Genomic DNA, 19,246 nt, shown 5'->3' with positions numbered 1-19,246 from the left:
AATACATGCATGTACGCATATAGTAAGTCGACTATAATTTCTTCTTTTCCAAGGGGGATCCACAATTTTACAAGCTTTGCTTTTTAGTGGATCCCCCTCATTTCCATATCCATTTATGCTCTATATTATACTGTGTTTTTTTTTTACGAAGTAAGAATGCCCTTCTGTAAAATTGTATTTGATTTATATTGTTTTATATTACTTTGTATTATGTTTTGAATGGAAATGAAATAAAAGAATTGAAATTGAATTGATATTGATATATTTATTTGTAACGTATACATGTACAGAATCTTGATTTACATGAATTGTGATTGTGAACTTATTGATTTGAAAGAGGAAGAAAATAAAATATCATTTAAATTAAAAAAAAAAGTTACGCCACTAAAAGGGGGGCCACATAGCGATCCGTGCGTGCTCGCGCTCGCCAGCTAGCTCGCATTAGCATCTAGCGCTAGCGCAGCTCACGCATAGAGTTATGAGCTCACCATAGAGTTATATAAACCTAAACTACTCTATGGAGCTCACGTATCTCGCGTGCGTTGCGAGCACGCACATACAACTTGCTTTTTCTTGTTTTGGCGTCGTCGAAGGGCTTTGAGAAACAAAATGCGAGGTAATATTTAGCCTTTTCAAAATATTATTTATGTTAAGTGTTCTTCGTGACGATATTAATCAGAATCTGAATATTTAATAATAGCTTTGTTTGGTATACAATTCTAAGTGAGTTATCTTGTGAAAGTGCCGTAAAATGGGATCGAAATGAACCATACGGTAAATGACCATGCCATGTCGTTGGTTATGACAATACGGTACATGTCGGCTGATTTGTGTGTGCGCACGCTTGTGAATGAGAGGTTTTTTTTATTGAGTCATTCAGACGCTTGATGAGTGCACTGCCACTGGTGCAATTTTGCAAACATGGACCATGTGGACCTAGGCTTAGACAACTGGCGGCCGTCTGTTTCGAGGAGTTTATTTTTCACATTTTTATTTTTTTTAAATCTCTCCTCGTACAAAGACGGCTTGCGTAGCCAGGGGGTAGGAGGCTTCTAATTTCTAGAGAGAGTAAAAATCATTGACATTTGTCTGATGGGGGGACCTAAAGCTACGCACTTTGTTTACAAACGATAGAAACTAGGCCTATGCCAATTTTAATATTTGAACAAATTATCTGTCGCTAAGTTGTGGCAAATATTCTAAAGATCATTAATAAGCAAGAGCAAAATATCACAAAAATCACTAATACGAAAATCCCTCCGTGTTACGCACTCGATTTATCATGCAGAAAAATAGTATTTCCTGTGCCTCAATTTTTAAAATATGTTCATACTATTATAGGATAATATGAAATTAGAGAGAATATAGCTCCAAAATTCAAAACATTTGTGGGTGTTCTCTGCATTTAGAGATTTACTGCAGCCTCTGTAGAAAAAATTGAATAGGAATCGTTCGTCACTCTCCGGTCACAATTCCACACAAAGAGCGCATTTGCCATTAAACACTGCATGCGCGATGAGTGGTGCATAGCTTTAGGACCCGCGCAGCTTTAGAACCATACTAATACTAAAACTAACTATTAGCTAACCCAGGGAGCGCCGGACCGCATACCGTGTAGGCCTATTTACCCATACTCACGGGACAAGGGTAGATTATGGTCAAAATATCTAGCAAGATAAATTGTGAAAACAAAAATTATGCACTTACATCGATTATATGGATGAAGGTCTAACGAGTGGTAGAATCCCGACATCGATGCACAGACTGGAACCTCAAAAACCCAAAAACTTCTCTCCTTCTATCCCAGTCTCAATCGGCCATTTTGTTATGATTCACAACAAAAACGGCCGATCGAGACTGGGGAGAAGGAGAGAACTTTTCAGTTTTTTGAGGTTTCAGTCTGCCTCGACGTCAGGATTCTACCACTTGTTAGACCTTCACCCATATAATCGTTGTAAGTGCATAATTTCTGTTTTCACAGTTTATCTTGCTAGATATTTTGACCATAATCTACCCTTGTCCCATGAGTATGGGTAAATACACGATGAGCCCCTGGGCACTGGCCCGTTTTGCGGGCTGGCGTTCCCTGGGTTACGTATTAGCATATATTCATGTGCGTGTAGGCGGCCAAAACCTGAAACTTTCGCCCCCGAGTTTTCTACTTCTAAAAGATCTAGATCTACATGGGATAAAACTTCATTCCCGACATTACTACACTCTCGTTATTTTTAAACAAGAATTCATCCCCCCCCAAAATAGAAAATATTGTGAAAAGATGGAAGAGACTTGCCCGATGTTTACGCTGCCATCTTTCCTATTGTTCTTCGCCAACGTTACAGGACGCACGTGTGTGTAATTCCATGGCGATTGACTAGTGCGCACTTGGCTGAAAAAGTGTCATTAAAAGTGTGACCTTAAAGGGGAATCCAGCCATGGCCATAAAATGTGTTGGCCAGGAGAAAAATAGATTAAACAGAATGGTGAAAGTTTGAAAGAAATCGAACAAGCAATAAGAAAGTTATAGCTGCTTTAAAATTGAGATCACTAATACTATGTAGATTTCAAATTGGCAACTGAGTGAGTAAATTATGACAAGGGGCAAGGACAACTTTCTCATAGGCCATGTACTTTATTATCAGGGATTTGTGTTTTTTCCCAAAGTACCCACTCCCCTGGGACAGTGATCTAAATATAACACAGGTAGTATGTTGTTTTATGTCCTCATGAAAGAAAAATATAATTTGAAATAAAACTTTTGGGGAAAATGTCATTTTAGCCATAATATGTATTAGAGTACATGGAAGAGTAGTCCTTGCCTTACATCACTGTGACATCCTATATGCGGCCAATTTGAAGTCTTCATGGGTATAGTGATTAACAATATTTACAACTTTTAAAAATTCATAACTTTCTTGTTGTTTGTTCAATATTGTTCAAACTTTCACCTATCAAATTGTCTGATTTTTCTTTTCCTCATAAAAACAAGTTTTTATTTGGGTTGGAATCCCCTTTAATTTCCGCATGATTACGAACAAAAGTAGGCGTTTGTCGAAACAGAAAAATCAAAGAATAACAAAGAAAGTTTGAGAAAAGTCGGACGAATAATGAGAAAGTTATCAGCATCACTAATGCTATGGAGAGCCTCTCATTTGCAATGCGGCAAGAATGTGTGATGTCAATGTGAGCAACTTTCCCTGTGATGGACTGTGAAATACCGTAAAATGTCTCTTTGCTTTATCTTATTGTGATACAAACTCTTTATCCATGATGTATCCTTTAAAAATCTGTATTACTTGTCCTCCTCTAGAAGAAACACATACTGATAAATGTGTTAAAAGAGGCAATTTAAGTGAAATATATACTGAAGTAATGGGAGAGTTATTCACAAGTGACATCACACATCTTTGTCGCATTGTCAATTTGAGGATCTCCATAGCATTAGTGATCGCAATATTCAAAGACTCTTAACTTTCTCATTATTTGTCTAATTTTTCTCAAACTTTCGTTGATCTGTTTTTTTTATTTTTCGGTTTTCACACAAGCTATCTTGTTCCAAAGGTTTCATTCTCCTTTAAGATAATTATATCAGATGAAGGTTAAAATGCCATAAATTCGGTTTGTATGATTTACTTCTTTGGAGACCTCTGCTTGCAAACTGGCAATTTCTTTTATTATGCTTGTCGAGAAGATCAGATTTTTTCAGAGCGAACGCAAAAGGTAACAAAATTTGTCAATGTTTTGCTAATATTTTCACCATTTGAGACATTACCTTCAAGAAAATGACCATACTGAGCAATTTTGGTTCCCTTTTTCTCTTGGTGATATCAGTTTTTGTCTCACCTGCGTAGCAGAGTGAGACTATAGGCGCCGCTTTTCCGACGGCGGCGGCGTCAGCATCAAATCTTAACCTGAGGTTAAGTTTTTGAAATGACATCATAACTTAGAAAGTATATGGGCCTAGTTCATGAAACTTGGCCATAATGTTAATCAAGTATTAGTGAACATCCTATGAGAGTTTCATATCACATGACCAAGGTCAAAGGTCATTTAGGGTCAATGAACTTAGACCATGTTGGGGGAATCCACATCAAAATCTTAACCTGAGGTTAAGTTTTTGAAATGTCATCATAACTTAGAAAATATATGGACCTAGTTCATGAAACTTGGACATAAGGTTAATCAATTATCACTGAACATCCTGCATGAGTTTTATGTCACATGACCAAGGTCAAAGGTCATTTAGGGTCAATGAACTTTGGCCAATTCGGGGGTATCTGTTGAATTACCATCATAACTTGGAAAGTTTATTGGTCTAGTTCGTTAAACTTGGACATTAGAGTAATCAAGTATCACTAAACATCCTGCGTGTATTTCAGGTCACATGACCAAGGTCAAAGGTCAATGAACTTTGGCCGAATTGGGTGTATCTGTCGAATTACCATCATAACTTTGAAAGTTTATGGATCTGATTCATGAATCTTGGACATAAGAGTAATCAAGTATCACTGAACATCCTGTGCGAGTTTTAAGTCACATGATCAAGGTCAAAGGTCATGTAAGGCCAATGAACTTTGGCCATGTTGGGTTTTTTTTGTTGAATAACCATCATATCTCTGTAAGTTTATTGGTCTAGTTCATAAAAAGTGAACATAAGAGTAACCATATATCACTGAACATCTTGTGCGAGTTAGAGTAGTTTTCAAAGTCAGCACTGCTGCTATATTGAACCGCGTGATGCAGGTGAGACGGCCAGAGGCATTCCACTTGTCAAATTCAGCACTGCTGCTATATTGAACCGCGCGATGCAGGTGAGACGGCCAGAGGCATTCCACTTGTTAAGGATTTTGTTCTAATTTATGCTCAACTCTCTCTTGAGTTGAATGAAATGGTTAAAAAGAAACAAAATTAAAGAAAAAGGAGATCTGAAGCATAAGATTAGGGAATACTTATGATTCGTGGATTATCCATTGACATCAAAATGATCAAATGTTATTTTTCTGCTAGTTGTAATAATTTTAAAATGAGTTTGTTGTTTGCACAGAATCCAATCCATTCATATACATAAGCTAGATGGAGCTTTTAATACATGCATGCACACAATTCCATGAAGCTTGCTCGCATGCACTACCGTTGAGGCCGAGGAAAAGTACTCAATGACAGGAACAGTATATGGGGCCATACCAACTCAAAAAATAAATGTTCACACACGCAATAAAAAAAAGATGTAAACTTTTTGCGCGCTTGACCTTTTGGAGTACTTATGTTTCCAGTGGTGTTTAAGTGCCGAGAAATATGCAAAATAAGCATTATATTTTACCAGAATGTCCAGTCTTTTTCCAAGCAATATTATACACTTTCCCACATGGGCTTCCCTTTGTTTGTGATCGTTAGTATGATGGTTTTTCAACCTAGATTTCATAATTTCACAAAATTCAAGTTCATGTAACTGTACCAGATCTAGATCTACGATGATATGTGACAATATTTTATGTAGTTGCATTTCTTTTTTATGTGTATGATACCATTCTCATTTCACAATATCATTAGACCAATATTTAGCCGGCCGACTGTATGTGGGCAGCCTTGACCACAGCACAACGAAGGATGACATTGAAAGAGAGTTTAGCAAACATGGTCGCCTTGTTGATATCTGGATGGCGCGCAACCCTCCTGGATTCGCGTTTGTTGAGTTTGAAAATGCTGAGCAAGCAGAATCAGCCCTGAAGGCACTGAATGGTCACGATTTCTTGGGAAGCCGCATTATGGTGGAACCATCTCGTGTCCAGAATGGTCGTGGAGGTCGTGGTGGAGGCAGAGGCGGCGGTGGTGGAAGAGGCGGCGGTGGCAGGGGTGGAGGAAGATACGATGGTGGTGGTGGTGGAGGAAGATATGACAGCAGACGGGATAGTGACAGGGGCAGATCTGGTGGACCATCTAGATCACCGCGAGGCCAATTTCGAGACTACTCTTCAAGCGATTATGGTCGTAGTAGCGATTATGGTCGCAGCAGCGATTTTGGTCGCGGTGGCGGTGGAGACTTCAGCCGTGGTGGAGGTGGTGGTGGTAGCTACAGAGATGACAGCAGAGGGTCCAGATATGGTGATTCCTACAGCTATGGAGAACCAACATATCGTAGCCGCTCACCAATACGTCGCAGGTATCGCTTAGTGGATGTGTCAAACTTTTGTGTTAAAATGAGCGAAAGGGGTCGATTTATGTAACACGTTACCTAGCGCAATCCAAATCTATACAACTAAATGCTCCCACCTTTACGCAACAATTTGTATAACTCGACATCGCGTAAACCAAATCTATCTTACTTAAGCTCTCATCCGCTCATCTGGTATAAGAACAATTGTATATTTGGAACTTTTCTGTCAATTCTCCAATATTTAGGGATAGTATTTTTCCAATCAAACAAATGCTTTTGCCTCTTGATACTCTACGACCTTCAGTTTCTGGAGTCTAAGGTCCTTGCATTGAATTATTCTGAATCCTGAAAAAAAAGCATCAATCAATTCTTACCTGATTGTAAAATGTCTGGAATATTAGCTCACATATATTGGTTCAGTGCTCCGTTCTTCGGTATCAATGTGATTTCAATTCATCTTTCAGAACGCAACTTTACCTTTCAAAATTGCCACTTGTACACAGAATAGGGTACTATGAACAGGATGGACATAGTTTGCAGAAGTTTTCACAATTCCCTTGGATTCGCAATATTAAAGAAGATGAGGAAGCTATGTTACCGTGATACACTTACATGTAGCACAGAGCGTATGGATACATTTATTCGCAGTGATCGCAATTGTAAAAAAAAAATCGACCCCTCTTTGCTGATCTTCAAGCCTCTTTTCTACTAGCGTAGCATCTTCTCAAATGATGCAGTAATATCGCAAAGAGCTTCTCAATTAATAGGATGTTAAGACATCATCTCCATACCCAACACAATTATCTTGGGAAAATGAAATTGTGTGTAATCTACCATCATTTGCCAAGCACTTAGACCTTTCTAGATTTTGTGGATATGTCTTCTTTTTTTTAACACAAACTTTACTTCATGGTATGTGATCAGTTGCCAGTCAATCAGAGCCAATTATTTTTTGCCAAGGCAACTCTCATGCTAGGTGGTAGTGATGGTGAAATAATCCAGTACTTATAGTTGTTGCAAATACTTGTTGTTACCAAAGTATTTCCCCATTTTTCATTTTATTTTATTTTTTTTTTACACATGTATGCATGTGTATCACTGCTTTGTAAGGAATGTAGAAGAGAGCATGCAATATAATATGTTCTTTTTTGAACAATTTCTTTTTTTTAATGTTCATTTACAATTAAAGTAAAGTTAGAAATGAAAGAAAAATCATGCATGCATGTTGCATTATTAGTTTCAGTACAAATTTCATGAAGTTTAGTTCAACCTTGCAATAGTTTCTTAAATCTAAAAAAGTACTCTCCAAAATGTTTATAAACCATCCATTCATAATGGTTATCAAAGTTTACAAAATCACCCTTCACCTTTTCTTTAAACTCATGAGTCATTACTCATTACTGTATGCAACTCATTTCTAACTTTTTCATTTGATACTAGTAGTATCAAATGCAACAGTATACTACCCAACAAATTTTATTTGTAACTCTTGTCCTTTAATTTTTTATTCATTTTTAAAAGTCTAGTATGTTTTTATTATTTTGTTATTTTTTCATCAGCTGAGTTCTTGAAAGACTCGGAAGTGCTTTCCCCTGTTAATGTACTTAACTCTGCAGTGGATTTTCTACGTACTCCTAGCATGAGGTCTCTATCCATATCGCAATTCGCAATTGTTTATCGCTTCAGTGAAAGTTTCGTGATAATCCAGCAATAGCGTCTGTCAATCGCGAAGTTCATCAACTCTTTCAATGAGAAGATAAATGGGATATTGTCATACAGTATCGCATTCACTGTGTAGTATGAGATTGCTCCTTAATTTTCATCTGAATCGAGAAAGCATCGCGAAGTCTTGATCGTTGGTGAGCGAAGGATAGTTTAATTCAGAGTCTTATGAAAGAACTTGTTCTGGAGCAAATTTATGAAAATGTTTAATCATTTTGAACATATGTGTTAGTGGTCTTAATTATTTTTTGAAATACCATTTTTTACCTTTCTTGTGCTGTAGGAGTCCTGCCTTTGCTGCTCCTCCTCCTCCTCCAAGAGGACGTGATTATGGTGGGAGGGATTATGGTGGTGGGCGTGACTTAGGCAGCAGAGATATGGGCCGAGACTATGCTAGACGGGAACCGAGAAGAGACTACGAGAGAGAACCCAGAGATTATGCACCAGGACCCTCTCCCAGGTAATTTGCTTCTATATATCTTATTCGGTATTTTGATGTTTCATGTGACTATAGGAAAAAGCCAAATGAAGCACAGTAATTCACTTGCTTTCTGTTGAAAACTTCTTGCAAGTATTTCTGGCAGCAGGCAGGTGGACCTGTCTTGACTCTAAGGGAATAATTTTTATTAGCGTTATTGGTCATAAGAGAAAAGTGCTCAACTTAAATTAGGTTCCATTGTACAGTATGTACAGTATATTCCCTGAATCATGACATTTCTGTCTGTTAAGTCTTATCTGAATTGATTTTAGGTTGATTGTAGAACCTCCCAGTTCAAAACTCTCAAGTTTGCCAAACCATGTTTTCAATTTGAAAAGCCCTTCCTCAATTTCAAACTTTTTAATATTGGATGTTTGAAGGTTTGCATGGTGGCATGTACAATCGCTGATGTGGTTTACGGTACACCATATGGAGTGTTATAGAAACAGTGGATAGAAGAAGAAAAAGGAAATGGATAGAAAGTGGAGAATTTGAGAGTCGAGTATTCTTTCTTGAATGTAGTCCTGAAAATGACTGTAAACCAGAAGAGATTGATGAGTTGAAAAAAACAGCTTGAGTAGTAGGATGGATGAGAAGATGCTGGCTTGAGTCGGCGAGTACAGATGATGAGTAGAAGCAGTAGAGACTTGACGTTTCAGGCAGGTTGACTGTCCGTCTTCAGGAGACTTTAATATTGAGTAGTCTTAAAAGTTTTAACCCATATTTCGACATGGATTAATAACTTGATTTGATGGGGGATGAATTCCAGTGCAATTCACGGATGAGAAGAAGATAGGATTTGGAATTTTAAACTCAGATTGCAAGTCTAAAAAAAGGGTTCAACAAAATAGGCCTGTGTATTTGCATTATTAGTTCAATTCTCAATGTATTCATTCATTATTGCATCTGTCTCAAAATAGTTATGATGGCATAAACATGTACTGTATGTTACAGTACATCTGCATAAATCATTGTGTTAAAAGTTTTCTGAGACTTGAAAATTGGTTACATTCTGTAAGAGCATAAAAAGATGAATGGATTACAATTTTTATTGCACGTTTTTTTTAGTTTAAAAATTCTCTCCAGATGTGCATATGAAGCACTGCCCCAGGCAATAATACCATAATGATAACTTAAGAGGTGCAATTAGTGCATACTGGTAATAAATATTTTGTAAAATAGTAATTGGAAAAATTTCTTAATCTGTACAAAATTCCTCTGATTTTTGATATTCTAAATACAAATGAAATCAATATGAGGAGTCCATAGCAATTTACTATGTATCATAACACCAAGAAATTTGACTTGTCGGTCATGGCTTTTCCATACTGAAATTTGCCAATTGCACGTGCAAATTATGGACCCCTACGAAAAACAGCATTTGCTGATAGGGTGTTCCATCCCACGAATGGTAAATAAATAAATGAAATAAATTGTCCATGCATATTTTTGGGGGTTTGTAAAAACTATATACTGTGTTTTAGAAATATTTAGAGATTAGTTTATTAATGGATAATCAAGAAGTCAGTGGCATCAACATTGAAATCTTAACCCAAGGTTAAAGGTTTTGAAATGTCATAACTAACTTAAGGGTGTGTTTATGCTTCCATTGCGAGGACAGAATCAGCATTTTCAAATGTCGATTCAAAATGCCATTGGTAAACGTGGTTCTGGGAGTGCTGTTTATGCTTAACTTTTTAGAGGCAACATCACGAGCTCCAGTTGGCTTTGCATCGTAATTTTCGTTGGGCAGGAAAGCGAGGTCAAATTGGGCGTGCCCTTTTTCGAAAGTTTTTTTTTCCTAGTGTTGTTGTTATGGGGAAGGTACATCGACTATTATATAAACATCAAACAATTTCAGATATTTCAGTCATTGCATGGAGCTTCCTGATATGGCCATTTAATTTCACCCATGGTGAGGATAATAGTAAGAAAAAATAAAGAATATTAAGTTTGCAATATAATAAAACATCTATTTGTTTATGCTACTGGGGCATCTGGCGATGTCTCCTCATTATAACTCATGTTCCAGGTTTGTTTGTTTTTTGGTGTAAATCCCTCAACGCTCATTGTGATGACAAATTGGAAGAGTAATACTAGTAAGAGTACTACACATGCAAAACAAGGGAGATGAGACCATGGAGCAATGCGACTGTATTTGCCCGCGGATTTTAATCTCACCGGAATTCATGTACCAAATGACGTCATTTAAACACGTTTACGATCGTGGTTCTGTTTATACTTCCCCAGAAAGCCTGATTCTGGTCAAACGACGTTTACAAACGTACCTTTTTGTCTCACCTGCGAAGCAGAGTGAGACTATAGGCGCCGCTTTTCCAACGGCGGCGGCGGCGTCAACATCAAATCTTAACCTGAGGTTAAGTTTTTTAAATGACATCATAACTTAGAAAGTATATGGTTCTAGTTCATGAAACTTGGCCATAAGGTTAATCAAGTAATACTGAACATCCTATTAAAGTTTCATGTCACATGACCAAGGTCAAAGGTCATTTAGGGTCAATGAACTTAGACCATGTTGGAGGAATCAACATCGAAATCTTAACCTGAGGTTAAGTTTTTGAAATGTCATCATAACTTAGAAAATATATGGACCTAGTTCATGAAACTTGGACATAAGATTAATCAAGTATCACTGAACATCCTGCATGAGTTTCACGTCACGTGACCAAGGTCAAAGGTCATTTAGGGTCAATGAACTTTGGCCGAATTGGGGATATCTGTTGAATTCCCATCATAACTTTGAAAGTTTCTGGATCTGATTCATGAAACTTGGACATAATAGTAATCAAGCATCACTGAATATTTTGTGCAAGTTTCAGGTCTCATGATTAAGGTCAAAGGTCATTTAGGGTCAATGAACTTTGGCTGAATCAGGGGTATCTGTTGAATTACCATCATAACTTTGAAAGTTTATTAGTCTAGTTCATTAAACTTGGACATATGAGTAATCAAATATCACTGAACATCCTGTGCGCGTTTCAGGTCACATGACCTAGGTCAAAGGTCAATGAACTTTGGCCGAATTGGGTGTATCTGTTGAATTACCATCAAAACTTTTAGAGTTTATGGATCTGATTCATGAAACTTGTACACAAGAGTAATCAAGTATCACTGAACATCCTGTGCGAGTTTCAGGTCACATGATCAAGGTCAAAGGTCATGTAAGGTCAATGAACTTTGGCCATGTTGGGGTTTTTTGTTGAATAACCATCATATCTCTGTAAGTTTATTGGTCTCGTTCATAAAAAGTGGACATAAGAGTAACCATGTATCACTGAACATCTTGTGCGAGTTAGAGTAGTATTCAAAGTCAGCACTGCTGCTATATTGAACCGCGTGATGCAGGTGAGACGGCCAGAGGCATTCCACTTGTTGTGAGTTTACAATCGGCATTTTGAAACAGCGTTTAAATGAAAGTAAGCATGGACGCAACCGTGTTTTGGACTAATCACATTTGGAAACGCTGATTCTGGCCTCAAAAGTGGAAGCATAAACATGGCCTTAGATGGACCTTAGTACCTAGTTTATGAAACTTGGACATATGGATGATAAAGATCATTGGACGTTCTGCCTTAATTTTAGGTCCAAATACTAAAGCCAAAGATTATTTAGGGTCAATAAACTTCAATCATATTGAGGGAATCAACATCAAACTCTTAACCTAAGGTTAATTTTTGAAGTGTCATTATAACTTAGAAACTATTTGGACCTCATTCATGAAACTTAAACATAAGAGCAATTAAGTATCCCTGAACATCCTGTGCGAGTTTCAGGTCACATTACCAAGGTCAAAGGACATTTAGGGCCTTAGAACTTTGATAATGTTGGGGGTATTTGTGGGATTGTCAGAATTTAAAAAGGTTTATACATTTAGTTCATAAAACTTGGGACATGGGACATAAGAGTAGTTATGTATCCCTGAATATCCTGTGTGTGTTTCAGGTCTCATGACCAAGATCAAAGGTCATTTCAGGTTACAAGATCATAGGTCATTTCAGGTTAACAAACTTTGGTTGCGTTGGGGGGTATTTGTTGAATTGTTCAATTTTTACTTTTCTAACAAAAAAAATTGCCAAAATGTAATAAATTTCTTATGATTATATTGTTTTTTGAATTCTTATGTATTTCTTTGTTTTTTCTGATGAACTTTTTGGGGGACGCTTTTACGATCATAAATAGCATAAAATAAATCCATTGAAAGCGACAAAAGTAAAAATCGTACATTAATGATTTTTGGTTGAAAAACACAATTGGCATTGACTTTGTAAACAGAATCATATTCTTGAGCAATTTGGGTCTGACATGCGCTTACAAAATGTTGCTTAATTGAGAAACCACATACCCGGGAGTCACAAATTTGGTCTCAAAAGATGCGTAAGACTTGAAAGTAAAAAGTCGGTGAGCGGCGCGGTCAAAAATTTTTTGTCCAACGGTGTGTGAAGAAATTCATTGAGGGGGGCAAAGTGACCCCCCCTTTAGATAAAGGTTAAAGGTCAGTGAACTTAAGAAATATTGGGGGTATTCGTTGAATCACCTTTATAACTTTGAAAGTTTATGGGTATAGTAATAGTTCATTATATGTAGACATAGGGGTAATCAAGTATCACTGACTTCTTGCACAAGCCTTATGTCACACATGATCAAGGTAGAATGTCATAAAATGTCAAATAACATCGTATTTTATTATCATATGAAGTGTTTTTTGTGAATAATTCTAGTCAGCACTGCTGCTACATTAAATCGCGTAATGCAGGCAAGACTGCCAGAGATGATCCACTTGCTTTGATAACCGTCATACACTGTAGGTTATGATATGGACCTAGTTTATGATACTTGAAAATAAGACGAATCAAGTATCACTTATCATCAGATTGCATTATTTACAGGTCAAATGATCAAGAACAAAGGTCAATTAGGGTCAGTGATCTTTGACCATGTTGGGGTTATTAAAGGTCAAGTCCACCCCTGCAAAATGTTGATTTAGATAAATAGATCAGTAATATAAATTGATAACCCTTATGTCAAAGTTCATAAAATATACTTCTTAAGTCATGATGACATTTAAATAATTTAAGATTGGTTAGGTTTCAATCTTAAAGGTCAAGTTCACTCCAGCAATCATTTGAATAAGTAGAGAAAAATCTAAACTAGTATGACACTGAAAATTTCATCAAAATCGGATGTAAAATAAGAAAGTTATGGCATTTTAAAGTTTGGCGTATTTTTCACAAAACAGTGATATATGCTCAATTCAGTCATGTCATTGACATGCAAAGGAGTCAGTCGATATGTCCATCACTCAATATTTCTTTTGTTTTTTATTGTTTGAATTATACAATATTTCATTTTTACAGATTTGACCATATAGGGACCAACTTGACTGAATCATATAGTAACAATGCCAATTCCACATGTTCAGGGAGGAATTCATCAGTTTCACTTGACAGTGGGGAGATAATGAGAATATTTCATACAATAAAATACAAAAGAAATAGTGAGCAGATGATGTCATCAGTCTTGTCATTTGCATACCAACCAGGAAGTGCATATAACTGTTTTGTGAAATTAAAGATAAATTCCAGTTTTGGTAACGATCTCAAAATGACTTTTTACAGAATCTAATATAATAACCACTCAAGTGTCTGTTTGTATGAATAAAAAATATGTGCCAAAGGATTCTGGAAGAAATTGTGTAATTGCTGAGAAATAAGCAAAATGAGCGCGGATTCGGTCACTTCCGTCGGGTCTTTATTCCAGCAATAATAATACACTGTCCCTCGTGTGCCTATCTGTGTTGGGGATCTTCAGTGTGAACATTTTTCAGCGTAGATTTCAAGATTTCACAAAGTTTAGTTTATGTAACTGTACCAGATCTAGATCCTCGATGATATGACATTTAAGCCTGGTTTTACAGACTTTCTCATGAAATCAGTGTTTCCTGCAAGTACTGGAATTTCTCTTTAAGCAAAACTTTAAAATGTCATGACTTCCTTATTTTTTTAATGAAATAATGCACAAATAAACGCATCTTTATTTTGTGGCCAATTTTGATTTTTTTTCATCCATCTAGTAGAGCTACATGAGGGTCAACAAACTTCCACACAGAATTTTGAATTTTTGACTAAAAAATGCTTATTTGTGCGAAATTCATGAATCACAAAAAATGCCTTTTCTCCTTCATTTGTTGATCAATTTCCATTTTCTTTGCTTTACTAGTATATGATTGCTATGATAGATGGCAATACAAAATTTCTACACAGAACTTTGAGAGTCATTAAATATGCTAATTTATGCTTATTTTTCCAAACTAAAAAAAAATGCTAATTTGTTGACCGATTTTTATTTATTTATTTTTTCGTTCAGAGATCTACATGACGTTCACCAAGGTTCTACATAGAATTTAGAAACTTTAACTAGAAAATTATGCTTATTTTACAATATGTCATTTATTCATCAATTTCAATTCTGTTTCCTCAATTTATGTCACCAATATAATTCACTACAGTGTCAACTGGGCTGAAATTTTTGTATTAAATTTCTTTGTGAGATTCCAGATGAGCTCTACATCATTGATGTGTTAGTTAATGTTATAACTTTCAAAGTTAATGTAACTGGATCAGTTTCATGAAACTTGGACATGGGTAAACACATATCACTGATAAGTTTGCACGAGTTTCAGGTCACATGATTAAGGTCAAAGGTCATTTGAGGTCAACAAACTTAGGAATTTTATTTTATTTTTTATTTCTTCATCTTAGTGGCTTTCAAATAAAGCACTGCTGCTACATGTATATTCTTTTAATGGAGGCAAAACTGTTGTAGGTGTTCCACTGTTGTTCCATTCAAAAGATTATTTTTCTATAAATGAAATAAATAATAAAGACATTCATAATTGTAGGACGGACAGGTTTATACTTTCTGTGATTTTTAGACTGGAAGCAAATTATACAGAGGGTCTAATATATTCTGTTTTTGATGGATTGGCCAAAATTTGTTGTAGAGCAAAGTCAGCGAACTTTGAGAAGTCAAATTTGCATGAGAATTATCTCAGAACCTCACAAAATTAACATACGTACCTGTACTCCTACAAATGAAACCATAATAATTGATTTGCTTTATTTTATTCATTGAGTGTAGGAGAATGAGGGAATTAATTAATGTGAAGGGAAGGGAACGTCCATGCTTGGAAATTCTAGCAACTAAAACAATTACGAAAAAGAAAACAAAGTTTATTATTAAACACTTAAGCAGATGTTGCCTAAAATGTTTGTGTGTGTGTGTTTATTAAGCTACATTGCCTGTTAACTATATACTGTACTTTGATAATAATCTTGTATAACGGCTAAAACAATCAAATCTGGCTATTGATTTCACAGTTATGGTGGTGGACGACCAGAACGACCAGCCTATGACAGCAGAGGAGCAGACCGAGGCTATGAAAGAGGAGGCTTCGATCATGGGGGCTATGATAGAGGAAGCAGACGCTCCCCTCCTCCAAGACGCTAAATTGTTCCATGTAAGAGAAATGAATTTGAAGAAGGAAATTATTTTCACAAATTCTGTTAAATGGTCTAAAAATGTGACCAAAATTTGGTCAAAGTGTTTAATTATGCTGTTAAGTTGTTTAATGTACATACATGATCATGGTGTTTGATATTACTTGATTTTTTTCCATTGCCCTCTCTATGATCATTATGTTCTTATTGTACTGATTCCTACTTTCCAGTTCAGAATAATCTTTTTTTTTTAAACTGATTTGAATTGAAAAGACTACATATAGTGGTGGACTGTGACCCTGAGGAGACAAAGCATTAGAGGGGCACAGCATGGTTCACACATAATACAGTGCCCCTCCAATCATTGTCTATCCCAGGTTACGGTCCCCACTGACTACATAACATGCTTTTGTGTGAGTTACTTTTAATTGCATCTTCCAAATACATGTACTGATCAATTTTATTGAAATTTTTTGTCTTGGAAAAATGTGTAACTTGCGAATTTCATTTGTACTGTATATTGACATTTTAAACATTTTTAAAAACTATTGATTGCATAATTTATTTCAAATATGATATTCAGAAAGTTTACACAATGTAGCCTGTGAGACATTTCACTACTCAGTAAAGAAAGTTACCAGCAACAGTTCATATAAGTCCTCTATGGATAAATCTTTATTAAGTGGTGAATAAGTACATTTGATCTAAATGTTCTTTGTTCTTTGAAATTGCCCTACATAATTCATTCATTGCTTTCCACGATTCAGATTGTGTTGCATTATAAATCACAGGGTAGATGCTTGAGAATAGATTGTCCAAAATGGCAAGGTGATCTTTTTGCATACTCTACATTTCTGATTACTACTAGGTTTTTACAATTTGACAAGAGTATAATGGGATGATATTCACTGTGATATATCACTTATCTTTTATTTGCGGTGTGTCAATAGTGAAATTTGTTTTAGATATCATCCAAATTTAGAATATGAGAAAGTTATAACTTATAAAGCTCAGACACATACTGGTACCATCATGATCAGGATCCAATTAAGTACACGTTAGGTAATAAAGAACAAGGAGAAACTGAGGTTTAAATCTTGATGTTCATTCAAGCGTGGAATGTGAAAATTATTATACAAGATCTGTTGCAAATCTGAGAAGTCTGATAAAAGATTATTACGGGATTGCTTGCATCTTGTTTTTTTTATACAGTCATGTAACTTCATATATTGTTAGTGGATAGAGGAATCTGTACTCATGTATGCTCAGCCTCAAACCCCATGTCTATTTTGTCTTTAAATACAGAGGTTTGACTTGTGACCAAATGTATGTTTGGAGCTGGATGGTAACATGGTAGTAAAATGGGATATCATACTTATCGTGATTGACATTACAAAGAATAGGTTCTTAAATAATCAAAATTAGGTACTCTAATTAATTATTTGTTCTGAAAATTAAGGTGTTTTATTTTGAAGAAAAGAAAAATCATTAATGGTACCAATATTTTTAATTCTGTCTTTAGGCAATTTGAAATAAAATTTTCAACCAGAATAATATAAAGATAATAACCACAAACAAATTTACTGTCTTGTTATCTCACACAGCATTATTTCAAACTTTGTGGCCTGCTACCTCTGAATTGCATTATTGTGTACTACATTCAATTATATTTCATTTACCCTGGTAGATCCATTTGAAGAAAGAAAAACACAAAAAGGATATTACCATACAATGGTCACTATTTGGAGCATTTTTTGTAAGTTTCATTATGGGGACCCACACTTGTTTTTAATGGATAAACTACATGTACATATACAATACAACTTCTTGCTATTATCTTGCAAACTTCATGTGAAGATTTTTTTTCTGTTTTAAAAAAGTGCATGTGTGTATGAAAAATGAATGTTTGTATTTTTTGTAAGAGTTTGTTCGTTTACTGGAATTGCACAAAATGTAGGTATAGGCCTAGACAGGAGGGTTTGTAGTTTGTACATTCTTGATTATGAAAGAGATAATAATCTTATGTGAATATTGTATTTTGCAGACATGTACCCAAGTCCTGTAGTACCATGCAGTATTTTGATATGCAAATTAAGATTGCAACTGTTTAATCCAATATTTGTTATTTTTGTTTTTCTGTTCATTTGAAAGGGGATATGCTCCAGAATATACTACCGGTATTCCTTGTCTTAGCTTGTATTCAGTCTTGATATCAATTTAGGGTTTTGTTTGTCCAGATACAACTAGACTTTGGTTTAAAACATACATGTAGATGCTGATTATCTTAAGGAAATTGTAAATTTGCAAAGCTTTTCCTGTATTTTTAATGAGAGACGGACAGGCATATGAAGTGAAACACTGTCAAAATTGATTTTTGTTTGTTTCATTGTTGATGCATGTAAGTTATTTTTTAATGTGAGCATTGACTATTTTCCTGTGTCTTTTTATAATAAAAAAAAAGAATGTGATAAAAAAGCACGAAGAATGTATTCCTTATGTTTTCATGAATTCGGGAACTTTTCCTGATTTAATCCATGATGTTCTTTCGAACATGGGCGTACAGGGTGTTTATTTTGTTGGGGCTGCTATCCCCCCTCCCATTTTTTGTTTCAGTATCATAATTTCCACTGAATTTCCTTGTTAAAGGACAAGTCCACTCCTCCCAAAAAGATTGATGTGAATGATAAGAGAAAAATCCAAAAAGAACAACTCTAAAAATTTGATCAAAATCGGATGTAAAATGAGACATTTTAAAGTTTCGCTTAATTTCATAAAACATATGCTCATCCAGGGGAGCGTTTCATGAAAGGACTTGTCAGACGTTTTATCCGACAGTTACTATAGTAACAGTGCTTCTCAACCAATCAGAATCCAGGAAAGTCAGATCTGACAACTTGTCGGACGAATATATTGATGAAACGCCCCCCCTGGTCGGTATGCAAATGGGAGACTGATGACATCATGCACCCACTTTCTTTTGTATTTTATTAAGCAAAATGTTCTAATTTTCTCTTCACTGTCATGTGAAAGGGGTTTTATTCCCTCCTGGATATGTGGAATTACCATTATTATATCATCTTGTGGCTCGGTCAAGTTGGTCATTGTCAAATTTGTAAAAAAATGAAATTTTGTTTAATTCAAACAAACGAGAAATAAATAATACGCGAGGGACATCATCGACTATTTCATTTACATCTCACTGAACGGTGCAAATAACTATTTTGTGAAAAATAAGCGAAACTTCAAAATGTCATAACCTTATTTTACATACGATTTGGATGAAATTTTCAGCCTTTTGCTTGTTGGAATTTTCTCTGTTGATTCAAATCAACATTTTTCTTGGGTGGACTTGACTTCATAAAAGCTTCTTGATAGTCG

General features: G+C 35.6%; 1 protein-coding gene across 1 annotated transcript; it reads left to right on the top strand.

Moving 5' to 3' along the window:
- Positions 1–494: 494 nt before the first annotated feature.
- Positions 495–18,346, top strand: LOC121419299 (RNA-binding protein Rsf1-like). Its single transcript, XM_041613701.1, has 4 exons — positions 495–616; positions 5,548–6,157; positions 8,157–8,333; positions 15,749–18,346. Exons 1-4 carry the CDS (start codon positions 610–612, stop codon positions 15,876–15,878), a joined length of 924 nt encoding a protein of 307 aa, XP_041469635.1. The 5' UTR covers positions 495–609; the 3' UTR covers positions 15,879–18,346.
- The last annotated feature ends 900 nt before the right edge of the window (positions 18,347–19,246 follow it).

This window comes from Lytechinus variegatus, chromosome 7 (assembly GCF_018143015.1).
Source record: "Lytechinus variegatus isolate NC3 chromosome 7, Lvar_3.0, whole genome shotgun sequence".
Taxonomy (NCBI): Eukaryota; Metazoa; Echinodermata; class Echinoidea; order Temnopleuroida; family Toxopneustidae; genus Lytechinus; species Lytechinus variegatus.
Note: the sequence above shows the minus strand (reverse complement) of the source record. Positions and strands in the feature narration are given on the sequence as shown.